A 27,372-nucleotide genomic window follows, 5' to 3' on the forward strand; every position below is an offset into this window, starting at 1 on the left:
ATATATATCATCTACTAATCAGAAGGTGTGTGTATATATATATATATATATATATATATATATATATATACACACCTTCTTGGAGTTACCCTAACTCCAATTACAGACAAGCAATAATTGGAGTTAAGGTAACTGGTGATTCTAAACTTTCCATAGGTGTGAATGTGAGTGTGAATGGTTGTCTGTCTGTCTCTCTGTGTTATAGAGTGGGAACCTATTCAGGGTGTACCCTGCCTCTTACTACCCAAGGTATCCTTCTATGGCTGGGATTAGGCTCCAGTCCCCCACCACAAGGTTTCAGTTTCTTTAAGAAAAATAAGCTCAAATAAAACGCTTTAAATCTCAAATATGTGGATTTTTTTTAAAAACTGTGTCACTGATAAAACAATGTTAAAGCAGCAATTCCCTAAGTATAAATGTTTCTACAATGTAATTAAAAATCTAAGCTAAGGTTTTGTATCTGAATCATTTGCTTTCTGCCCAATAACTGCAGAGACCTCACAGTTCAGTGTTTTATTGACATCCAGAAGCTCTTACCGTGATTTAAATACATCTTTAAATTTGCTTGGACTCCTTTTCCACCAGAAAGGTTTGTGAGGTTGAGTGATAGTTGGGCTCACTTCAATGCATGGCTTGGGTTCTGAAATCAGTCTCCTGGAGTGGAGCTGGACCTCAGTTAGAGGCAGCAGGTATTGATGGGTTTATTTGCATCTCTCCCCCCCCAGCTTGCTACCTGTTGGGGTTTTCCCCAGTGGACAAGACGGTTGTTTCTCTGCATCTCCTGTTTGGGGAATGGGTGCTGGCTGTTGTTTGCTGACATTTAGTGTAACTGAACTAGGATAGACTGGGTGGGGTGGTGGACAGAGCCCCATCTGGGGACTCCATTGTCCAAAAGGGGGACATCATCTCTCATGCAGACAATGACAGTGAGACTTGAAGGGTAGCTTGGTTAGCCTGTAGGACTCGGGAGGCAGCTGACAGATACCAGCTGGTCAAGCAGAGAGTTGCTCTGGGGGTAGCTTAAGCAAAGACATTGATGTGGGAGGAGTTTAGTGAGACAATGGAGTGAGAGTTTCGGTTAGCCTGATGATTCTAGCAAACCGTCAGGCAACTCAGGAAACACATTGCATTCAGTGGGGATGGAGTGCTGCTAAATACAACTGCCTGTCCATATTATTGTCCAGACACCTCACATTCCCCCTTGATGATTGCTGGAACAGCTCCAGAACTGGAACCACATTGTCTCCTCTGCAGCTCCTCTGGGATTACAGGCCTTGCTCTGTGCAGTAAAACTGTCAATCAGCCAGTGAAGATTCTCCAAGGAAAAAAAATACTCCAGTAGACTTGTAAAGCTTGATTTCACAAGACTTGCAAAGCAAAAAGCAACAATTTCACTGTTGCACAACGAAAAATAAGCAAGAAAAAGAAATTTCATCTGGTTATAATATTCAAGATGCAGGGTTTTTTTTAATGACAATATCTGCAAATATTTAATAGACGATGCTTATATAGTCTGCAATCTTTAACAGATGTTGAAATATGCAGCAGATTTTGCAGCAAGAAATCTTGCCATATTCTTTTACATGTTTTGTTTGCAGTGGCACAAAGGTATTAAATGCATCAGTCTGTTGCTAGATTTACACAAAATCCGTTTCTCTTAGATGATCAGAACCAAACTTATCGCACAGGCACATTTTAGTCCTCTAAAGATTCTTATCAGTGTCAGATATTCTGACATTATCAAGTTGCTTAACAACCACCTACCACCTACTAAAATGACCCATTTGAAGTGCTTATGCAGGCGACACCTATAAAAGCATTGTGTAAATCTAATTTCATGACATTAATATCCACAGAGCAATCATCATGTATCATATTTTGTGATGTCATCATGCTGCCAGGCAAATGTCTACCAATGGACAAAAATCATAGACCGAAAGAGTAGCACAGGCATGCACTGTTTTGATAGCAGTAATAAAAATATTCTGTCGCATCATATTCGTCCTCCTTGTCATCCTTGTCAAACCACATTCATCTGGGAAGCCATGCATATGACACTGAATCTGTCTGTCTTTTTCCCCAGCATCAGTACACTTTAAGGGTAGGTTTGGGAATTGTCAGTTCTGTCTTTAAATAATACTGATATGACCATTTGTGGCTGAGAATAGGCCTTGGTTTAGCCAACCACTCTTACTTTTGAAATGTGGGACAAAAAGCACAACTCCATCATGCAGCACGTTGTTGTATTTCATCAGTCAAGAGTTCCTGGAAGTCATCAGAAAATGCATCACATAAAGCTTCTTATATAATCATTTAGGTTTGCTTTTTGAGTAGTATTATTCACTGGTAATTTTACTTAATGTTTTAGAGTGCTTTTATCACAGGGTGGTTTTTGAAGCTGGGCCTTAAAACTTAAAGCAACTTTTTAAAACTACGAAGTCAGTAACACTTCACAGCCCATCTCAAGTACTCCATCGTTTTAAAAGGTTTCCCTCCTGTGTGGTGGTGACTGAAGCTAATATCCCTACAATCTGAAGAGCTTTCATACACTCAAGGGGAAAAGGGAATCTAACTTTAAATGAGTTGTAATGGCGTCTGGGACCCTTTTCCCATTCCCGTATGGCCTTAGATCCTGCAGACACATAGGGACTTTTCAATTCCCAGGGCCAAAGGTGTGAGCATTATCTGGAGATTCATTTTCTGGCCCTAAATGGAAGAATGGAAAGTGAGGCTTAACTCACTTGCTTTTTTGTGAGCTTGACACAGCTCATTCTTCATTCAACACCAGGTAATCTTCAAGAGGAGGAGGAGGGGGAGGAGGAAAGGGGATTTTGAGACACAATTGTCGGGATAAGTAGAGGTTGTTTGCAGTTTACCAACTAGATGTATTTAGCCACAAAAACTAAGAGAATCATTCCTACTATAAACCTCTTGGTTTATTACAGTGTTTGAGAAAAAAACTCAAAATGAACATTTTAGTGTCAATTAGGATCAAATCATTCAAACACATTTCCTAAAGAGCTGTTACAGCACAGTTCTGCCCCAACGTTTATTAGTACTGTGTTCATTTTGTTCAAAGCTTTTGACAGGTGGTCATGAAAAAGCTATATTAATTAGCAGAGCTTCATATCTAGTTCAATTGGGGGTATTCAAAAGTAGAGATGCTGTTTCACAGTAAAGTGATTTGAGATGTTGTTGAGATGTTTCTGTCAAATGCCGAAGCTTTTTTGTGGTAAGCATATCAAATTTTCCATTCCAGTGGCATCTCTCTTTCTACATACAGTGGGGCAAAAAAGTATTTAGTCAGCCACCGATTGTGCAAGTTCCCCCACCTAAAATGATGACAGAGGTCAGTAATTTGCACCAGAGGTACACTTCAACTGTGAGAGACAGAATGTGAAAAAAAAAATCCATGAATTCACATGGTAGGATTTGTAAAGAATTTATTCGTAAATCAGGGTGGAAAATAAGTATTTGGTCAATAACAAAAATACAACTCAATACTTTGTAACATAACCTTTGTTGGCAATAACAGAGGTCAAACGTTTACTATAGGTCTTTACCAGGTTTGCACACACAGTAGCTGGTATTTTGGCCCATTCCTCCATCCAGATCGTCTCGAGAGCAGTGATGTTTTGGGGCTGTCGCCGAGCAACACGGACTTTCAACTGCCGCCACAGATTTTCTATGGGGTTGAGGTCTGGAGACTGGCTAGGCCACTCCAGGACTTTCAAATGCTTCTTACGGAGCCACTCCTTTGTTGCCCGGGTGGTGTGTTTTGGATCATTGTCATGTTGGAAGACCCATCCCCGTTTCATCTCAAAGTTCTCACTGATGGAAGGAGGTTTTGGCTCAAAATCTCACGATACATGGCCCCATTCATTCTGTCCTTAACACGGATCAGTCGTCCTGTCCCCTTGGCAGAAAAACAGCCCCATAGCATGATGTTTCCACCCCCATGCTTCACAGTAGGTATGGTGTTCTTGGGATGCAACTCAGTATTCTTCGTCCTCCAAACACGACGAGTTGAGTTTATACCAAAAAGTTCTACTTTGGTTTCATCTGACCACATGACATTCTCCCAATCCTCTGCTGTATCATCCATGTGCTCTCTGGCAAACTTCAGACGGGCCTGGACATGCACTGGCTTCAGCAGCGGAACACGTCTGGCACTGCGGGATTTGATTCCCTGCCGTTGTAGTGTGTTACTGATGGTGACCTTTGTTACTTTGGTCCCAGCTCTCTGCAGGTCATTCACCAGGTCCCCCCGTGTGGTTCTGGGATCTTTGCTCACCGTTCTCATGATCATTTTGACCCCACGGGATGAGATCTTGCGTGGAGCCCCAGATGGAGGGAGATTATCAGTGGTCTTGTATGTCTTCCATTTTCTGATGATTGCTCCCACAGTTGATTTTTTCACACCAAGCTGCTTGCCTATTGTAGATTCACTCTTCCCAGTCTGGTGCAGGTCTACAATACTTTTCCTGGTGTCCTTTGAAAGCTCTTTGGTCTTGGCCATGGTGGAGTTTGGAGTCTGACTGTTTGAGGCTGTGGACAGGTGTCTTTTATACAGATGATGAGTTCAAACAGGTGCCATTCATACAGGTAACGAGTGGGGGTCAGAAAAGCTTCTTACAGAAGACGTTACAGGTCTGTGAGAGCCAGAGATTTTCCTTGTTTGAGGTGACCAAATACTTATTTTCCACCCTGATTTACGAATAAATTCTTTACAAATCCTACCATGTGGATTCATGGATTTTTTTTTCACATTCTGTCTCTCACAGTTGAAGTGTACCTCTGGTGCAAATTACTGACCTCTGTCATCATTTTAAGTGGGGGAACTTGCACAATCGGTGGCTGACTAAATACTTTTTTGCCCCACTGTATATATATAAATATAAAATGATAAAACTTAAAAAAAAAAAAAAAATGAAGAGCCTACAGAAATTAAATGATATGTCTGAGGTCTGTTTTTCTTTTTAAAAGTGCAGAATGTGGTGGTTTAGCTACCACAGTTATTTTTGAGAGAAATTCACTTTCTTCCATCTCTTTTCTGTTATTTTTTTCTCTTTTTGTTCACTGTTTCCTCTCAGTTAAGGTAAAATAGATGGAAATCTGTTTAAAAAGCTTCATCTTCCCAGATACTTTTACAAATGGTACTGCCACGGATGCCTCTTGTGCGTGTTTAGTGCCGATGCAGTGTCTACACCATTTTACGGTCCATGCCAAAAAAGAAAATGCACAGTGACTGTGTTGATGCATTGCACAGACACAGATACCTGCTCATGGATAAATATCATTTCTCACTAAAACTATGATAAGGAACAAATTACATTTATCTTTGGACAAACGAGATCCAGTTCTGTGTGGTTCGGGTTCAAGTCGGTTATTAAAAAATAATACCTGTACAGTTTTGACCAAGTTGAAAATTTATTTTTTGCTGTAAAATTGTCCATTTGACATCAGTCTATTGGAATTGACTAATTTTTTGGACCAGCTTCAAGTGGCTATTTGATGATTGGAGTTTTTGGCCACTGGCTATAGACACATTGCACAATGTAGCAAGTAGTTAGTTGACCAAATAAAAAGAAATACAAAGTCATGTCACGTGATTAATTAATCATTTCAATCATGTATAAAAATAAAATTTTAAAAATCAAATATTCTGTGACTTCACTTGTATTGTTTTTGCAGTTATTTTTTCAGAGGATGAACCCAGCATGAGTTAAACTGAATCCCTCTACATCCTTTTGCATGCAGGTCTATTTATAAAAATGATACAGTGTTTTTATGCATGTAGTCACATACGCTCACATCTGTGTGTGGGCTGACACCATTAAAATGCCTGACAACGAGAGGAGCACTACCTCTATTTAGATCAGAATAGAGCACATCGAGTCCCTCGACAGGTGATCTCTTGTAGTGCATTCGTTGGGGGGGGGGCTCTTACTTTCTGCATCAGCGTGGCGCTACATCAGGGTGAGTCACCCACGACACACTAAATAAGTAATTAAAGGAAACTCACAGTTGACATGACATGCAATCAACCAGGATCAGGTTTGGACTTTTGGATATTTAATATTTAAACCTTTTCTCTTGCCACAATGATCTGAATCTGAATTGCAAATCTCTCGAGTCGCTGATGGCTGCGGTGCCATTTCAAAGGAATTCTGTGTTTGTCTGGATGTGATTTTCTGAAGGGAGAGAGGTGAAACAAATGACAGTGTAATGAAAGCCTATCTGAACCAGACGATGACCAGTGAAGAGAGAAGAAAACACATTCCTATGAGAGCAGACATTGTGAATCGCTCTCTCTCTGTTTTATATATAGAATATATTCTATTTGTTTCTGCATCAGCCAAATGTGAGTGGATGCATAAGTTGCAATGCAGAATGCCAAGAAACATACAACTGAGAAGGAGCAATCTTAAAAAGCCTGACTGAAAAAATTTGTTGCCGTTTTGTATTTAAATAAAGAAAACATGGCATAAATGGGGAATAAAAAATGCTGTTTTACATAGCCAAGGTCGAAAGGAAAAGACGAGGAAAACAGGGAGCTGAAAAAATTACTTCTCCTCTGTCAATAGTTTCTGTAAACTTTAAATGTTTAAAAATTCAGATAGTGAGTGAATCTCAACATTAAACCATAAGATAAAATCTTTTTTTTTCCACAGCTGGTACAACATGGTGCATACAAATGAACACTCACAGGTGATGATGCACCCATTACTGTCAACCTGAGCTCTCGCTAAAGCGAAATGTCTGAACGGGAGCTACTTTGTGCCATTCTTTCTTTAGGTGCTCATAGAAAACACTGCATTGCACTACAAGATGCTCCTCAGAATGAAGAACCAAAAGATACAAATAGTGAAACTCTTGATTTATCATTTGATCTTTAATCCTAACGTTATTAACTGTGGATGATGACCACACAAATGAGATTGCTTGTTTCATGTTGTCTGTGCAAGCTATCTGCGCATCTGGCAGCCAGCAGCACTGATGTTTTGTGTGTGTGTGAACATAGACTGTATATAGAAGATGGACACTGCCCAATGTTTTGTTTTTTTTTTTGGGGGGGGGGGGGGGGGCTACCCTTGTGAAACCTTGATTTGTGGCAGTTTGGATTTTATCATGAGGGACAGTGCTCATTACTGCTGACTTAAGAAGGTTCTGGGTCTGGATGTGTGTTAGTCCTGATGACCTGTCCACGGCGCACTCCACTTCTTGCCAAATGACAGCTGGGACAATGCCCAGCCCACCCACAGATTCTGAATTAGTTAAGAGAATGTATGGATGATTTTATTAGCTAACACTAGCTTGGTTCAAAAGGAACATCCACAGACACTACAGGCGTGTCGTATGGACATAGACATCTGCTAATCAGTGCTGAAGTAACACATAAACAAAATAACGCAATTACATTTGTCAAAAAGACAACAAAACCCTGAGCAGGCTACAGTTTAATTAGTTTTAGCGTTTTATCTGATTATGCTAATGCTCTAAAAGGACGTTACCTATATGAGTTCACATTCAGTGACTCACATTAGCAGCAAGTAGCCACAGCTACATGCATCAGCACCTCAAACTGGCCGTGGCTGCCCAGTGTAATTTGACACACAGTTTGCCTTGCTAGCTGTTGAAAATGATCTGTGGCGTCAGGTTTTTTAGTTTAGATTTTTGGCAGTTACACATTGGTTTCATTTTTCAGCCACGGAGGCTGCTGCTTGTATTTCAAGCCGCTGTGAAATATCTCCACTGCCACACCGACAACACACAGGAGCCTTTTGTCCACCTACTCTTATCTCTACACATAGCTAAATTCACCTGCTGTTAGTTTCTACAGAATGATAAGCTCCACGATGCAACCAAAGGTGGGTAATATCCTGAGCAGATATACAAAAGATGAAGGCCAAGTTTAGGAAACAGATCAACCTGAAAAGAGTTTTGTCATATTTGGTAAGCTGGACAGACGCTGAACATTTTTATCTTCCTTTCTGCAAAGGCAGAGCTCACTCCACAAACACATTCACCATTCAGTTCACATCAAATATTGATAGCTCTATTCTCCAAAACAGTAAATAAGAAAAGAGAAATGCAGCAAATATTGAATATTATTGAGCTGGATGGGAGCTAGTGGTCAGTTTTTTTTTTCGCCGCAAACTGTAAAGAAGAATAAGTTCAGCCACCATCACGTTTGCCCAGGGAAAAATAAAGACAGCACCACGAACACTGGCTGTCTAGAGTTATCTTAGAGATAAACCGCATCTTTGAGCTGAAACGAGCAAAGTTATTGAAGTGTGGAATTGATTCAATCATTTGATATACATGCTCTGTGAAGGTATTGCAGGATCGGGGTAGACCCTGGGGCAGACACACAACACACTTCAGTGTTTGCACATCCCATTTACCCGGAAGGACATGACAGCAAAGCAGGACTTCTAGACTACCTGCCACTGCGAATTGGATCGGAGTAATCGTTGGTAATGGAATGAATAGATACTTGGTTGGCGATCAAAACTGAAAGAAACACTGGTGCCCATTCTTTAAATAGCCCAGGTTTACCTGTCACACATCCAGTTTTCCACCCAAATCCAGTGTGGGTGGCAGGAGCGAGGAGTGCAAATCATTTTCTTTCTTTTTTTATCTTCTTTTTTAAACTGCTGTTTTGTCAAAATAAGTGTTGCTTGGTGGTTGACTATATGCCAAAGTGAAGCGCAAACCTGTTTGAGCGAACACCAAACTTCCTTTCGTCCTGTCATATCTCACACCTTTCATGACATTCTCACATTCTCCACATCAAATTTCCTCCAAATACTTTGTCCTTTTTTTGTTTCACACCTTTCCATCTTTTTACAGCCGTCTTCTTTTCATCACTGCCTTTCTATCCCGTCTGCCTTGTCTTTTAATATTCCACTTTCAATCCGCTCCTCAGTCGTTCTGCTCAGTTCAATTTCTATTCAATCCACTGTATTGGCAGGAGTGTTGGATGAGCGGCACCACTGAATCAATTCTATAAAAATCATTAAAAAAATATCTAGAACATAACAGTGGATAGTTTGCCCTCTGTCATTCTCCTTTTTCACACCTCGTCATGTTTTGCTGGATTCCTCTCTTCCTCTCCTGTCCTTCATTCTCCCTCTCTCACTCCCTCTCAGCTCTCTCTGGGGGGTTTTCTCCATCACTGCTCAGATTAATCAGCAGCTTCCTGCCAGTGTTTGACAGTTTCCCCCTAGTTGGCTGGTCTCCAAATCAGACCGTGTTAGACACCAGCCCACCGTCCATCCTGTCTGCCTGCCTGTCTAACTCTTCCTCTCTGTCTCTGTGACATCTGTCTGTCTGCTTTATCTCCAATGGCCATAAGATGTCACTGAAAGTCGTTTGTAGAAGTCTGACAATGATTACTGGAGTCATGTTGTATAAGCAACAAATGTATATTGTAGATCCACAAAACAAAACAGCTGAACACCGATGTTAAAAGTAAAAAACTCTATTTGTTTGGGACTATTTCAACTGTTGATTACAACTTATCTGGTGTTTCGGTGACCATTTACATAAGATTAAGTTAAGATAAAGTAATTTACTGTTTTGTTTTGTTTTTATTTTGAACAGCAAAATCAAAAAACATGTCGGGCTTTGGATACACAAACATATTAGTCATTAATAATTGGTCTGTTTTTAGGATTTCTGCCCAATCCTACCCAGGTTCTTCAGAGAAACTGCTTTTCCATTTTTAGCCTGTGTACACACTCTTTTGCAAATAATTTGACAACATAAACTATCTAGAATTATGGAATTATCTTGCAGAATTATTAGTAACCACATTCTTATTTCCAAAAAACTTGTGAAGATGTGTAAACTTTAACTAAAAGTCAAATAGCATGCTCTGCAGATTATTTAAACACTACATCTAACTGACCATAGTAGAATGACAACATATGAAACTCTGAAAATAGATCATGTTGTTGTTGTTTTTTAAATATGTGGTCATTTTGATCCCAAAAGGTGTCAAAGTTGGGACAGAGGAACAAAAGACCGGAAAGTGCGTAAAACTGAAGAAAAAAAAGAACCAAAAAAAAAGTCAAACCTGACTACTCTGACTGTACAAAAACATCAAAGAGAGTTTGAGTCTTTTAGAGTGAATATAGCAAGAGAACTGTCACCCTGTCAAACTTAGGTGAGCTAATAGTTTGGAATGATATTTCTGGGCTATTTGCTCAGGGATCTGTTGGGGACCATCACATTATTAAAAGAGAACTTTTAACTTTAGTACTAAAAGAGTACTTTAAGTAAAAAGAAACACTGACTGGTCATGATCTGGCCTTCAGGTAACACTGCATTAAAAAGTGTGATTCTGTAGCAGAAATCCTGGACGCAGGAACATTTCCTAACAGTCCTTTTCTTCCATTTATCCAATTCAGGATGACAGGAGCCCATCCCAGCTGGACGTCAGAAGTTAATTACGAAACAAGACTCATGTCACAAGATGCATCAAATCAGTTAATTTGAGCTTGAAAGCAAAAGCTAAAACCGCAGCAATCCGTAGTAACCTCACAAACTAAGCGCTACATTGTTACAGGTGTCATACACCTGTAACATCCTAACCTAAAGGCTTGAGGGCTTTTGTGAGAGCAGTAATAGCTGGAGCCCCAGTAAACACACGACATTTTAAATCATTTTGGCATTACACCTTAATTCTGGATGAATTTTAGCTCATTTTCTGCTATGGTTCATTGCATCTGTGCCAACATCGCTAAGTGAAGAGATCTTTTCGAGAGCAGAGTGCCACTGTTTTGAAAGTTTTCTTTTTACTCTGTACTTCTGCACAACAACAATCCTCCAAATCCTTGTCTGCATCCTTGTCCACCCATGTTCTGTTAAGGTCTCTGCCTGTATGATTACAGTGAGTCAGTGGAGAGTCACCTTAATTTAGTCCGGAGGGAGCTTGTGTCTGCTGCTGAATAGCTGTCTCTCACCTCCAGCCTTGGGTTGCATCTGGAGGCATTGCCTGAATGCTGACAACTGTGAGCACACACAATAATACACAGACACAGACACACTTACATAGACACTAACATGCTGGTTCCATTTTAGGTAGATGTGCAAGCATACGCGTACATACTTACAGGTGTTACTGAATATTCAAACACATTGAATTGCACATTGCACCTGTACACCTACGCAACGGTGTTAATACAAGCATGCTACTTTAAGAGATTACATCCATATTCACTAAAGATGTTCCGTACATGCTTGGACAAATTTGTAGTTTTTTATTTCCACATTTTAGAAACTCTTTTTCTGCCTTACTCTTAGATACCACTCAGCTGGATACCACTCAGCTGTACAGCGACTGTAGCTTCACTTAAAGAATGTCATTGAAAATAAATATCACCAAATGCATTATGTTTAATTTGCCTGGTGCAGGGGTTCTGAAACATTCTGGAGTCTGGGATCCATTACATATACTACTGATTTAGCTGGTTTAGGCATAGTGCCACACAATCTAATCAAATATTTCTCACTGCTCGCCAGCTAGGCAGCTGTCTAATATGCCAAACTTTGCAAAAGCAGTAAAGTTTTGCTTTGATGTATCACAATCATATCAGTTTCTATTGGCCTGGTTTTCATTGGCTCAAATATAACTTTGAAAAGTTGTAAGCAAATTGTTGTAATATAGACAATATGCTTGTGTTACTGGTGTGAATCTTCAGTTAACCTTCTAGAAATCAGTCAGTGACCTTTTTGTTTTAGCAAAACCACCAGTGAGCAGGGGGGGAAACTCCTCTGCTTGCTGGAGAAGTTGGAATAGTTGGAGAAGTTGTGCAACAGTCTGAGCAAATAATCCCACTGCTCAATTCATGCATGACCTCAGTATGCACTTACCTGGTATCAGTTGCTAATTTTAAGCTCCTAAAGTGTAAGGAGATGTGTCCTGAATTAAAAACAAAAATGAGACCAAAAACGGCCAAAAACTCAGCACCAGGCTTCAGAACGCTGCAAAGCAATGACATCATGGTCGCAACTCTTCATTTATTTTATTTTATTTTATTTTATTTTTTTTAAATCTATGACTTAATCTATGATTCGCTTAGTAAAATTAAATGAAAACTATTAAAAATCTTTAAATTAAACAGCACAAAATTATTCAAATGCAGTAACTGCCATCTGCAGTTTACATTAATGGGACATAGTCTCCTTTCACTAACGATTTTTGTGAAAGAAATCTGTCAGCTATGCCAAGAGGCAGGAATCAGCCTGGTGTATAGAGATGAGAAAGTGTCTATCCTATCTCAGCCTTCTCTGCGATGGCAGAGATTTCATTGCTGCATCCTCAGAAATCATCTACAACAGTAAAAGTTAATATTACACTATGAAAATAAAAGGCTTTAAAGGAGAAATGCTTCTCCTTTCTTCCCCACTTCTATAACCTCTCTTTACCACGGTATGTTTTCTCTACCATCTCCTTTCTCCTCTCTATCTCATTCATCTCTCCCTCTCTACTACTTTAATTTGGTATCACATTAAGGCTCCAGAGGAGAAAGTTAATTACGCAGCATTTTGAATTATGAATTGCGATACAGTTTAGTAACATATTGCCTCATTTCTCATTGCAGACTGAAGCTGCGACTAGATTTTTCACACTTACTTTGCAGGTATCAGAGGTGCCATGTTCGGTGGGATCTTTTATATTAGGTGAATTTTATATTAACTCGATATCATCTTTTGTCAAAGCCTATGTGACAGATGAGGGGTTTCATTCCAAAGAGATATATTATATGAATTAAATATGGAGAAGAGATTGCTGTCTGAAATTCCTCAAGTCATTTTCTTTTCTCAGTAGTAACACATAATAAGCCTATGGGAAATGGCAGTTATTATAATGTTGTAATAATGTAAGAATAAACAGATGTTGTTTTTGTAATTGCACAGGGCTGTGAGAATAATGGCAATTTCCCCTCTGATCTTAGTCTTTAAAAGACACAGTTTTTCTACTTTTGCCTCTGCGCATTACAAGAGTAGATTCTAAATCAAACAATATGCGACTAAAGTGCAGACTTTCAGCTTTAATTCAAGGGATTTTACAAAACAACGGCTCAACTGTCTAGCATTTACATCCATTTTTATTCATAGTCTCCTATTTTCAGAGGCTCAAAATTAATTGGACAACTGACTGACAGTATCATGGCCAGGTGAGGCCTGTTCCCTTGTTATTTCATGACAAATGAAACAGATAATATCTGAAGTTAATTCAAAAGAGCTGAATATGAGGTCCGAAGAGATGCCAGTGCAAATGAGGTAAGCCATCATTAGGCTGAAGAAATGAAATTAAACCTACTAGAGAGGTAGGAGAGACTTTAGGAGTGACCAAAATCAGTAATCTGCTGTATTTGTAAAAAGAAGTAATGCACTGGCTGACACACAAAGGCGTGAAAGACCATAGAAGATAACAGAAGTGCACGATGAAATAGTAATTTAAGTGGTTAAGAAAAACAGCTTCACAACATCCAACAAAGCCAAGAACACTCTCAAAAAGGTAGGCGTGTCATTGTCACCAGTGGAGGTAAAGAGGGTCTACAACAAGGTGCAAACCACCTACAGTTACAGACAACAACAAACATTATTTGGACAAATAAAGCCAAGATCAACTTGCACCAGAATATAAGGAAGAGAAAACTATGATAAAGAAAAAGTATAAAACATTATCTGTCGGACAACACGGAGGTAATGTGACATGGATGTGGAATCAGCCCATGGGTCAATGATGTCACTGCTGATAGAAGCAGTAGGATGAACTCTGGAGTGCACAGGGTTATTCTCACTGCTCAGATTCAGCCAAATGCTGCAAAACTGATTAGACTTCACAGTGCGAATGGGTACTGACACAAAGCGTACTGCAAAAGCAACCCTTATATTTAACATAATGCTAGCTTGACCAGTTAATTTTGAGCCTCTGAAGATGAAACAGAACAAAAACTTTAGTCAAAAACTACCAGTCCATAAAAATGGACATTTAAAACCAAAATCGTCTCCATGATAGGATCTGGATCTTTAATGTGTCAGTCCACTGAAGTTTTACTCATTAAGCTTTCAAATTAAGATGCCATGACAACCCACTGTCTGCTTTAGACCACAGGAGCAGTCTGCGGGCCTCTCACTCAATACCCAGTTTGTATAAATTATTACAAGTATGAACACAGCTCCTCGTAAAGATGAGTGCGGATTTGTCGTGAGATCAGACTCCCACATTTACACTCTATACTGTTCCTGAGCTCCTCTCCCACCCTCTTTCTCTCCCCCAGTCATTTACATTTATATTGAATTAGAAACCATGGTGGAGAGCGAGTGGAGGCAGCCGAGACTGATTATAATGGGAGATTACGGGCCGACTGCACCACCATTATGTTGTGTAATTACAAAGAGAGAGAGAGAGGGGAGGGTGGGGCCGTTGGATTCCCCAGTTGCCAGGGTCTATTTCATTTAGGGAAATAATGTCTCGCTGCTTTCCCCTCCACTTATTCCACCTGTAAATATTATAGAGAGCTGAATCCTTCCCTCTTTTATGCCTGATTTTATGGGTCATGATTTATGGGAGACAAATATCAGACAAGGTGTTAAGGGGGATGTGTGAGTCGTCCATCGGGCGATTTATCGCTGCATCTCGATCTGCTTTTGGCTTCGTTTGACTGCATCGATCTGATGTTGTAATGCATGTAGGAATCCTGGTCATGCACTCAGGAAAATACCTAATGACCTCAACATAATGGAAAGCCCCTTGGAAATAATCATGTGTTGTATTTCCCTTCATAAAGTGATGTGGGAGGGAGGTTACAGAAGAGGTGTAGAGTTTATTTCCTGTACTAAGAGAATAGTAATAGCCAAGAATGTGTTGGTCAGTTAAAAAGGAAATTACAGAAGACACAAATAAAATATCCCTCCATAAAAATCCACTGACGGCTAAGCTGAATTTAACACACAGTAAAGACCTGAAACCCAAACAATAAAACTTTAACAGATTAATGAACAAGATTTTCCACCCACTCTCACCAAAGGAAACTTTATTTCAGTTTATCTATGTGGCACTTTAAAGATTATAGGGTTAAAAGACATTCAGAAAAAGAACATTTAGTCCTTTATGAGTAAGAAGGGTGCCTTCTACCTTTCCTTGTCTTTTTGAAAATCCTGGCTTCATGAGTTCAACACAAGTTTGTAGCGATGCCTAATAATCAGTCAATCATTAAACATGAATGATTTAGTCCAGGGGCATGAAACCTGAGTGAAACTTTAACTTGCTGATTTATTTTTTACTTCACTATTGTACTGAATTTCCCTCAAGAACTTCATGTGATGTTTAAAAATATAAACAAAACAAAAAATAAAAAAGAAGGTCCCCATCTGACACACAGTCTTGAGTCTTTAAATGATTCCCCTCTGTTCTTATGATGAATGTGGACATATTGTTACAAACTGTTCACAACTTAAGCCAACAAGCTATGGAGTTACAACTGACATTTAGTGCTAAACTGTGTACTTTCTAGTCCTTACCAATTACAGTCCACTGTTTAGAAAGTTGCTTGTCATCACGCCCACTTGCACTGCATATCTCACAACTTTTTGATTCCATCTTAGTCTGTAAGAGATCCCCTGCTCATTATAGGAAACAAAGCAGAGGCTGTCAGCATGCATAGCTCACCATGTTTAATCTGAGTGTATGAAAAGATAAAGCTCTTGAAATCTGCTTTAATTAAGAATTTAAAATGATAAAAACTGATTCCAAGTATGTGTCATGTGTGATTTTGGTAGCATCTTTAAGCATACGCACTTATCTCTGCAATGTTTTTGCACTAACTCTTCAAACATACTGTTGACTCTGTAAACTATTCATATGAAATTCACCAGCCCGGCTGTAAAAGAGAGATGCACGTTTAATCTCATCTTGAAGATTAAACTATCATCCAAAGAGAAAACTTAGCAAAGCACACTTATTCAGACATCCAACAAAACTAACAACAATATTCTGCAAATGAGTACTTTCTGTAAGGCTAACTTCTAATACTGTGTAGCACCGTTATCCGTTGTACTATCTAGCTGATGTACAGTTACATAGATTTCAGAACATTTGCTTTGATTGGGCGTCATTGTGGTGAAATCTACGAGGCAGTGGGACAGCTGATTAAATGAGAAAATGAAATGAAAAGCAGAACAAAATAACTCTTTTAATTACATTGTCAGGCATTATGGCATTGATGGGTACAGAGTGGGAATAGCACCTAACTTAATTCTAAGTGTCAAATCACATTTATTCAAACAAAATATAATGAATTTCATTCCCAAATTGCCTCCAGGATCATGTCTTATAGCACCTATAAGCAAGTTTTCTTATTTTTTGGGCTTAAAAGAGCAAAGCAGGGCTTGATGTAGGACATTCCTGGAACACCTCTACTGTCTCCAAGAAGAGACAATGGAGAATCAAAGCAAAGTCCTCAAAGGTTTCTGATAAAAGCCTGAAGTGGTCAAATACTACCAGCATGCAAATGTTTGTTTGTTTTTTAAAGCAGCACTCTTCTGCTCATCCAATGGACATAATTCCTCTTAGAATACACTAGCTTGTCTTTTCAAGCTTGTTGTACTTATGTAAAAGATATATATGTGTGGTTTCTACTGACTAATGCACACAAATTGCTACATAGACAAACTACCAAACATGAACACACTTTTAATGAATGAGCAAACGAAGCAAATGAGCCAATAAACCAATGAGCTTCTCAGAGAAGGCTAGTTCATAACATCTCTGTGTACACGTGAACCCACTGGACTACAAATCAGAGTATTTGTTTTATTTAAACATAGCATTAGTGCTGCAGTTTAAATAATAATAATAATAATAATAATAATAATAATAATAATAATAATAATAATAATAATAATAATAATAATAATAATAATAATAATATTTTTGTAAAGCTGTTCTCATCCTATGTGTTCAGTCCATGGGCCTGCTGCAAAATTCCCTTAAAACAATTGCAAAACTTTCTTAATGTATTCCCAAATATATATATGAAACTTCATTAACTACCCTGTTTCAAACAGTTTTTAATGATTTTGACTGACCTGAAACCGCCCATAGTTCAACTTTCAGGATTAATGACAGCAACATTAGCCATTCGACCAGATAGTTGTCATATTTGAGGTTAAAATTAATAAAGTTACAAAGCGTGATTATCCTTAATAATACTCAGTCTGACAAACACTGATAATCTTGGATTTTTAATTATATATTCACAATGTGCCAGCCTGGGTATGAGGTGACTCAAACTGGACAATGGCCCCATCTAGTGTTTGGTTTGTACTATTGCTTGTAAAAGACCGGTTTAGTCTTTACGGGGATTTTTGGAGCTGTCATTATTTTTCTCCTATAAAATAATTCGAATTATATAGAACTGGGTTATGTTCATATATGGCACTAATATACATGGGTTGTTTGTTGAATGGGCTCAAGCAGTACTGACCCAAAGAAAAGAAGGTCCTTGTTTTAACCTGCAAAATATCTAAGAAAGTGACACGAAAATGCTGTGTAGTGACAAAGACATTAACAACAAAGACAACAAAGAGCAGTAAAACCACAGAAACCTTTTTCCCCACAATCCACACATGCCTATCAAAAGTACACGTGTGAAAATGTGAGTCAGTCAGATGTGGTGGGAGATGTAAAGATGCGATAGGTTTACCCAGTCAGTTTCGAATTGAAAAGATATACTGTAAAGTACAGCATGAAATAAAGTTACAATAATAATGTGAAAAAGAACATAAGATAAAAGGCACAGCAGTACTGACAGCAAGCTTTAAGTGACACATTTAAAATGGGTGATAGAGGATCGTGTCAAAACACTGACGCGGATGAGCGAGCTCAGGACTTTTATTTTGAAATCTTCCTTAGTACGTACAGGAAGTAAACAAGTTTTATATCCTGTATGAGATTCTCCTGAACTTTTACTTCTGTATGTTTTGTTATTTTGTACTGATGATAACTTCACGCCAGCTGGAGCTATGAGCGCCATTATTCCTCGCATAGAGCAGTTGTCTGCTAGAGTGGTTCGGGTTTTGGGCTGTAACCCGGGACCGATGACTCTGCAGGGAACCAACACTTACCTGGTCGGCACAGGCAAAAGGTGACTCTAGTCGAGCCAGTAGTGACGTTGATCATTTTCCCAAAAGGAAACATGAGTAAATGTGTTGTCTGTTTAGCTCATGTGTATTTGAAAGGGACTAGCTGGCCAAAAACTTGACACTCCTTTTCCGTGCAATGTCTTAGCTTGTAGAAATGGGCGCTAATGCCAAATTCCATTTAAAATCTTTTAACTTGAGCATTTTCGCGCTTCTGGATAATAAAGGTGACAGATGGAACAAAGCTGAAATTGTGAAATTAATTGCCAGGGTCTTTTTGTTTCTTCGGCATATACTCAATATAATAAATAATAATAGTTTGGAGTAATATTTAACAAAAATAGTAGACTACGTTTGCAGTGAAAAGGAGCGCTTAGTTCTCTGTAATGTGAATAAAACAGCTATAAAACAATAGCCAACTATAAGACAGAACAATGGAGTACTCATCGGTAGAGTTGGAATATATGAATATGCATAGTTACCTTTAAAACCCTTTGGGTGAATATATAATGAGCAATTATATTCCAGACGGGTGCTGATAGACACGGGGGAACCTGCTGTGCCTGAATACATCAGCAGCCTGAAACAGGCACTGAAGCAGTTCAGCACCAGCATCCAGGAGATCATCGTCACACACTGGCATCACGACCACACAGGTGGAGTAGAAGATATCTGCAGGGACATAACTGGTGAGCCCCTGAATGTGTGGGTATAGTTGGGTTACTTCACCGTTCATCATTACTGTAATCATGAAATCTATCTAAAAGCCACCTTCTAATGAAAAATCTGTTATTAGTTTAGTGAATCAAAAACTGCCTGTACTTTTTTGGCTTAGAGACTCAGTGAGTCAGTATTCATTTCTTAGGGGGTTTTTTTATCTTGCAGGTTCTGAGGTCCGAGTCAGCAAACTGCCTCGCTCCAACAAAGCAAGAGAGACAGCAGGAAGCAAAGACTACAATTACCTAAAAGATGGAGATGTTGTTGAGACGGAGGGAGCCACACTCAAGTCAGTTCAGTTTTTACACGTTGTGAATTTATAAAAGAGCATTAAAAATACATCTGTCATAATATACACAGAAGAACAATAGCTCAAAGACTTTTTCAGGGTGAAAATATACAAACCAATATCATGAAATCTGCTGCAGTACCAACAAAAAATAAAATTTGTTAATATTCCTTTAGTTATGGTTATTATCATTCTGCACACTGACATGGCTTTTGTCTGAATCTACAATCAGACAATTGAGCAGAGAGCCATTTCTTTTTCCCAGAGTGCTTTTCACTCCGGGCCATACTGATGACCACATGGCCTTGGTGCTGGAGGAGGAGCGGGCTATCTTCTCTGGAGACTGCATCCTGGGCGAGGGCACGGCCGTGTTTGAAGACCTCTACGACTACATGAAATCTCTGCAAATCCTGCTGGACTCGGAGGCTGACCTCATCTACCCTGGTGAGCAAGGATACGCTGATGCTTGGCCCTCTGTTTTATTTCTTAAAAAACCCTCTGGATAATGTTTTTTTCCCCCCCCTCAACCTGTTTGCACACAATCACACAATGTGGTACATCATCACTACACCAGTGAGAAATGTATATTTTAATAAAAAAATGTAGGTAAGTCTAGTTTGATACACCATTCTGCAGATACCATGCTGTATCACAGATCATCGTCTCCATTATATTAGATAATGGTGAATTGTTTTTCCATATTTATTGCGAGGAGTGTTTCATGACATTGTTATAAGTTACTCTATGACTTCCACTTCTAAGATCCGCACCTATTCACTCACCGAAACGCCTCGAATAATTCTTTTTTTATTTTTAAACCAGTGAATATTTACCTTATTTTCAAAATAGCTGCCAATAAATTGTCCGTTGATCGACTTTACTTGTTTCAGAGCTACCGGCTGTGCTTCTTTGAGTTCTGCCTCTCTGACGTGCATTCATTTAACAAAGTCTTTCCGATGACTGGAGAAAAAGCTTGCTGCTGCTGTTCTCTGTGCAGGCCACGGACCTGTGGTTCAGGATGCTGGCTCTAAGATCAGACACTACATCAGTCACAGGGACCAAAGAGAACAACAGATCCTGGCAGCCATTCAGGATGGAGCAGGAAAGCCTTTCAGTTCCATGGAGCTTGTCAAGATTGTGTACAAGGTCAGGAAAAACCTTCTTTTCCTTTGATGCTGTTTCCAGCTTGTTGTCAAAGGTAGACTGGGTAGACTTCTACCAGTAATTCTACCATCTTTGACCATGGAAGCAATCTAATCCCTTCTGATTACATTCTAAATGGGCTGGCACTGCTGTACTTGTCTGATCTTGTCGATGTTCACACTCATTGCAGAGCATTTGTTTCTGCTAATCAGATGATCAACAATATTACAAGAAATAGACTTAAAAAGAGAGAGATTAATAATAACTCAGAATTAAATGCAGAATTAAACGGTTTCTTGAAATGTTTCTGTTTTATTATTGGCTGCCTGTGAAGCACTTTTCTCAGCTCTGGTGGTTTAGCATGTGCTATACAATTGACTTTGACCTTGGCCTGATCCCATACAGACTGATCTGTTTTGAGGCTGGATCACAAAAAAATGACACTGAAACTTGTGTTGCTTTTCTCTCAGGACACACCTAAACACCTGCACCAAGCAGCTAATGTGAACCTGGTTCATCACTTAAAGAAGCTGGAGAAAGAAGGCAGAATCAGTCTGGGTATGGTCTCATTTACTTCCTTTACAAATAAGTTCCAGCAGATACTGTAATGATTTAAATATGATCCAACAAAATAGACGTATCTCACCATGTTGTTTTTTTTAATGCCTCAGCTCTGGCAGCAGCTCTTTGTTGCTGCTGGGAAATTTCTGCTCATTTGGTACAAAGGTTTGCTTGGACTCAAAGAAGGCCTGATTAGATTTTGGTGACCAAAGATCAAAGTCTTTGTGACTTCACATCTATCCTATTCTTTCGAACGTGATATATCAGGAATATCTAGGGAGGGAGGAACATGATTATATCAGAGATACGTGTTCTCTTAGACTCATAGATGAACTGATAAGAAATCAGTGGTCAAAGTTCAAGGTAACTGTGACCTCATGAAACCAATTTCTGTCCTGTAACTGATGAGTCTGAATAGACAGGTTGTAAACTTCAACATGCATGGTGAGCAGAGGTATACGACTGTGAGTTGGTAGTTTTAGTTACTATACTTTAGGACTGCAGGTTAATTATAACTGTGCTGCTGTCATTTAGAAAATTTGGCTGTGACACAAATGTAAACCTTTCTTTCCCGCAGTGAACGAATCTTCACAGAGCAGCAAATGGAAGAGCAATCTGTGACATCCACTGACAGTGAGATGAAATGGAGCGTTGGGCTGGGATTTTCAAGATCAACAGCTAATGATTTTTGAATGCGAGATGATTGCTTTCAGCGCTATGTTTGTGCTGTACACCAGTGCTGATTGAGAAATGTTCTAGAGGAAAAATCTGTTGTATTAGTCACACCCATTGCTTCAGATATTTCACAACTCAAAACACACAAGGCACAGAAAACAAAGGGACTCACCAGGACTGAGCTGCAGCCTGTGTTATAGTTAAACAAGGCTAAAATTTGCCTCAAGGTCAGCCGCCTGTGGCCGCATGAAGAATAACCTCATCCCCTAACACTTCCCCTGTCTCCCCCCCCCCCCCCTAATTAAAACTGCTTAACTGATTCTATGTCTTCTTTTTTTTGAGTTGAGGCTGTTAAAGTGAGCTTTTTGTGTTGATTTAAAAATAATTGTCAGCATTGTCTTCCATTTAACAATACTTTCTTGTCATGTAAGTGGGATGAGTAGGATTTATACAGTATAAAATGAATGTACTGTACTTTATTTTACTGAGTTTTGTATATAATGAAGCCCAGAAAGTAAATAATCTCATAACATTTGTCATTGAGTTGTTATTTATGAGGCTGGCACTTCCCTATCACAGGTGTGTTATTGCAATATCTCAAGAAAGGTTTCATGTGGGTAAAAGGAAATTCATTGCTTAACTGTTCAGCTGTTTCTGGGTATAGAATTTTTTTATGCAGGCACTCGGTTAAGAAAGATTTGTCAAATAAAGCATAAAGTGTGTGTATGGGAATGGGAACTGGGGAAAATAAAACATTTTGGTGCTTTCCCAGACTGTTGACCGTGACACAATGAGAAATCTAAATAGTGATGTGTACAGAAATATATTTATATTTTATATCCAGCTGTTTTCTCCCTTTGCGAACTTTAAGCCATCTGTCTTTTCAGTCATGTTAATGAATCTCTAAACTTTGCACTGGAAATGCTGCACACACACAGTCAGTCGCTAGGTGGCAGTATCTCTTAATTTTATGGCAAAATTCATCGTACCATGGTCAGTTACAATAATTTGCATTATAATTGTTCTAGTTTTTTAGAAACTTGTTTTAAAAAAATATTATATGTAAATATGCGATGGAATACTGTGAAAAAAAAGGTTAAAATTAAACTGTGAGTGAATTATGTACATGGACCTCCATGTTTCCCTTTTCAACATTTTGCTCATTTGGGATTCAGTTGTGTCTTTACTGAAAATCTCTCACCTTACACTAAAAAAAACTGCAGTGCATAACTAATGCAGGACATTTGATGGACACCTAACACCTATACGGTGTATTGTGGACAGAAATATAATTGTAGGTTTAATTTGTGAAATACACTTTCACATATATAGGCCACTGTCAGAGCGTCTAAATCTTAGAACTGTATGAGCATGTTTATGGCATTCACTAAGTATTGGCAAAGGGAGAACATGTATTTAAGAGACTACAGGAAAATATTTTGTAAGTTACTAACTACACCCTACATACTATATCTGGAAGCAGCGGTGTCAAACAAGGGGGGCAGAACCAGCCTGCAAGAAAGAACCGATCTTGCTCACTGGATTGTTTGCAAAGTTTTAAAATTTCAGTCAAGTTATTCATAATTTCGCACTGCAATACCTGGTGAGTCACTGTCAACAAAGTTCTAATTATAGATTAAAATACTACAGCTGTTTAATTCCAAGAACTCTTACTTCATGTCACCTGTTCTGGTCTCAAACTTTAGGATTATGGCACTTTCTGAGTTGCATCAAAGATGGTGGAATTCCTAATCTGTTGACTATGACTGTGACGGCCGGTTGTTATCTTGTTTTATATTTTGGCCACCCCCATTTTTTTATATTAATTTGTAATTTAGGTTATATTAACTTTCTGTTGTCTTATACAGCTGTTTAAATGCGCTTTATAAATACGTCTTAATTAATTATTTGCACATCTGCGTTAAACTGTAATGCACACGTAATACAACATATTGCTGAAACTGCGTTTTTAAAAGTATCATACGTCGTTCACCATTTGTTCTATAAATGTGAATGTTCCCATAACGAAAAAGAAAAAAGGGACTTTATATGGGTGTCTTATTTTGGTGGTTTACTTTTCTTTTATCGCAGTCAGAACTGACAAAACAAAAAGTCACAAACTATCTCACAAATAAAATAGAAATAAAAATTGCATTCAGGGCTTTTAGTTCAGTTTTCCCTTTGAATAACTAGCTGACGGGAGTTTGCGTGCACGAGTGAGGCTGAGAAAGGGCGAACTGCAGAGACACCCAGCTCTGGCGTGTGGTAATGAGATGAGTGGAGGTGGGGGTGGTGGCGGTGGAGACGGAGGAGGGGGGTCTACTGGTAAAGATAAACAGCCGAGCCGAGGAGCCTCTGAGCCAGATGAACATGGCGGCTCCGGTCCAGGACGCCGCTGCCGCTCCGTCCCGCTGACCGACATCTCCCCGACGACATCCCGCACGTCAGGCACCCACGGTCTCCCAAACTCTCAGGTAAGTTTCCCGTCATTCTCTTGACCCCCACTTCTCCCGTTAGTCCCACCTCCAAAAACACGTATTAACGTAAGGGCTCGTGCAAAGTGTCCACTAATTTAAATCGAGTTCTATACTAAAATGATGTGCATTTGTTGTTGTTGTTTCATGTTTTTTTGTTTTCCTTCATGGCGGTTCTACATTTTTATTGGGTAGTGAAAATATACCACAGGGTTAATTAGTTGATTACAGGAAATAACGTTATGTTCGTCCAGTATTTAAACGCGCAGGTCATTCATCCGTGTTCACGAACCGGGTCTGACGGCGAGTATACTTCGCTGTGTTTATCGGCCAAATCGGCTGATTGACAGCTATCACTACTGAAACGGGGTTTCGGGCGAAACTAGCTCGGTGGATAAAAATGCTAATTTCCGTTGGTAACCTGCCAAATCCACGACTAGGGTTCAAATGTTCGGCAGAAGAAGTGAACGCAGATTGGCTCTGCTGTTTGTTTAAGATGTTTAAGCAACCGTGTTACAACGGCACAAATATCCCAACCAGGACTTCGCCGTTTAACTTTTAACGGTTAGCTGTTTAAATCCCCTCTTCCTGATCGAGAGAAGCGACAACTGCTGGTTTATGTGAACCTCCGCTGTAGCCACAAGCGTTCAGTGCTCGCTTGTTGCTCCTGTTAAAGTTTCATGTAACCACCCATAATTAAACCCTCGTTGATCACAGATGGGTTTATCAGATTAAGACAGACATATAATTGTTTAACAGTGAACATTTTATGATATTGTCACACTGGTTCATATCGCTTTGACTTCCTCAAGCAACTCAGGCGTCAAGCAAAACAAACGCAAGCATACACTTCCGGTTTGTAGTTTCAAAGTAAAACCAGAGACGCTCTAAAAGAGCTGTTCCACTTCCTATTACTAATCCCATTGAACAGAAATTGGCTGAAATTCTGCAGCGGGCCCACATAAATTATTTTATTTTTGGAAATACAGAACACAGATCTAATATTTGTTTAATGTTCAGACTTATAAAACAACTTTTATGTCCTTTTCTCATAAAAACACTTCTGTTAATACATGCTAAGTAATTGTTTAGAATTTGTGGCACTTTACCAAATTAAAACAAGTTGTTAAAAGCAAAGTCAACCCACAAGATACATTTTAAAGTGTGTACATGTAGCAGCTGGTTGTGGTGGTCTAACTGCCATCAGGAAATAAAAATTTCTGCTTTTGTTTCAAGTTTCAAGCCTGAAACTAACATATCAGCTACAGTGAAGCAGTTCACAGCCATGTACCCAAGTCCCTCAAATACTTATTTCACTATAATTAACCCATAAACAAAGACCATAATGGAAATGTTAGAAGAAAAAATGTTTAACCCATAGAAATTGCTGGGATACCTCTATAGGATGCTATCAGAGGTCCAGAGAGCTAGTGTTCTTCAATATATTAAAATTTCCATGTTTTTGTTGTTAATTCAGTTTAAAGATACAATTGTAGGTAGTTCATAACTTATGTTATTTCATGATGGTATAATTCCAGCATTTAGTAGAATGATGTCACAGTTTAAATGGCTGTTAATAATAGATTTTTAATAATTAAAAAACAAGTGTCTTTTCCTTTTCTTCCATCTAATTTGACATAGTTTATCAGCTAGCTCTACTGTGTTGTGAGGGGATGCTTATCTCTCCAGAATGTGTTTTTTTTTTTCAGGTTTGAAGCTGCAAACAAACAATAATAAAAAGGCTAATTATCTGAAAGAACATGTTATTTCAAGTGATATTATCGTTTTAGTCCAGTGGGAATAGTCGTAGGTGAAAATCCATTAGAGACTGGTAGATGGATAGAAACTACTGACATTATTATCGTCATCATTTTTTTTAATGTATTTAAAGTCATAACAGGCTATACTCTGTAAAGATGGGAGGACGTCTGCTGGTTTGTCAAGAAGGGCGTTGTGTGATTTGAGACCAGGCGTTTAGGAAATGAGGGATATTTACATCAAACTTGCGTCTTTTTTTCATGATATATGATCCTTGAGAGTGCTTTCACTTTTGCTTTTCCTTTGTTATATGTGTATGCTGTTAAAAGCCAATTTGCAAAGCAAAAGCCAAATGATTTGCACTTTAGAGTGGCCAAGTTTGAGATATTACAATCATCCCTCTTATATATTCAGCAGATTGCTCCTTTTTGGACTACATAGCATGTGTATGTATGCTAACAGGACAGCATAGAATGAGGAGTGCGGCTGTGACAAAAACATGTCGTGCAGGTTTACGCTGAAAAGAAACACTCACAGCCCAGAACGTATTGTCTTGCAGTGAGGTGGGCCTTTTTAAATGCAGGCATAAGAATTTGTCTTTATTTGCTGTTGTGCTGGTTTCTCTGTGTTTGCTATTGTGCAGGTATCTTACTACAGGAAACCTGACAGTTTGCCTACGTGACAGGTGCCATCTGATTCCTCTGGAAATGTTATCTTTGAGGGCTGGGCTTATGATTTTTTTTGGGCTCTTTTAGGCTTATTTGCTCTTCCCGGCACCCAAAACTGAACTTTGAAAGGGATTGCAACATGTAGGCCAAGTGTTCAGGTTCTGTTTAACCCTTCTTTTTGTACCTTTTTTCTCTCTAAGGGGTTAAGAGGCATTATGCTATTTATGCATAGAAACAGTCAGGCAGCACAAAATACTGTGCATGCTTTGTTTTAGTCAGGGATTCACCTCTATCTGTTTGCTCTGTGTTTTTGTAACATTTTCATTACAGTTACAGAGTAGTGTCTTGTCTGATTAAATTCTAGCACATTACAATACAATGTTCAATGCCAAAACTACCTTATAGTGCTGCAGCAAAGTGCAGGAATGTACTTAAGTCCAAGATCTCAACACAAATTTGGCAGCCTGCCCAATGAGGGATCCTTAGTGGCTTGAATTCACTAAACCACATGAGGGCTCAAATAATGTCCTGACCAATGACGGCAGCAGCAGGAGAAGGAGGAAGGGCAAGGCTTGACTGTGCATTTCTCCTCAGTTTGTTTTCTATGACGTTTTATCCTGGGACAGCAAGGAAATAGATTCACACATTTAAATCATAGCCATCAATCCCTGATGTTATCCTGGTCTTGGATTTAAAATAAATCTAGTCCTAATTTAATGTGAGTGAATTAAATCAGATATAGACGTGAAAGTAGTGACAGACTAGAAAATAAACATGCCAAAATTGTAGCTGTAGCAAATTCAGGTGGTGAGCACTGGGTTCCGTATCTACTTAAGAGCAAACGTTGCCTTCAGTGTTTCTCACCCACAAGCTGATATTGTTAATTTGGGAATGATTTAGGGGGGTATTTAAATACCAGCACAAC

The 27,372-nt window shown here is 39.0% G+C and overlaps 2 protein-coding genes across 4 annotated transcripts in view; both read left to right on the forward strand.

Moving 5' to 3' along the window:
- The first annotated feature begins 17,938 nt into the window (after nucleotides 1–17,938).
- lactb2 (lactamase, beta 2) lies at nucleotides 17,939–22,081 on the forward strand. Its single transcript, XM_026150869.2, has 7 exons — nucleotides 17,939–18,167; nucleotides 18,691–18,851; nucleotides 19,048–19,168; nucleotides 19,434–19,612; nucleotides 20,166–20,314; nucleotides 20,782–20,869; nucleotides 21,450–22,081. Exons 1-7 carry the CDS (start codon nucleotides 18,046–18,048, stop codon nucleotides 21,491–21,493), a joined length of 864 nt encoding a protein of 287 aa, XP_026006654.1. The 5' UTR covers nucleotides 17,939–18,045; the 3' UTR covers nucleotides 21,494–22,081.
- Nucleotides 22,082–23,837: 1,756 nt separating this feature from the next.
- Nucleotides 23,838–27,372, forward strand: part of LOC113009960 (nuclear receptor coactivator 2-like) — a 50,157-nt gene continuing 46,622 nt past the window's right edge. For all 3 annotated transcript variants that reach the window (XM_026148667.2, XM_026148671.2, XM_026148670.2), the window contains exon 1: nucleotides 23,838–24,021. The gene's annotated coding sequence lies outside the window, so the exon portion shown is untranslated. The remainder of the gene's footprint in view (nucleotides 24,022–27,372) is intronic.

This window comes from Astatotilapia calliptera, chromosome 18, assembly GCF_964374335.1.
Source record: "Astatotilapia calliptera chromosome 18, fAstCal68.1, whole genome shotgun sequence".
Taxonomy (NCBI): domain Eukaryota; kingdom Metazoa; phylum Chordata; class Actinopteri; order Cichliformes; family Cichlidae; genus Astatotilapia; species Astatotilapia calliptera.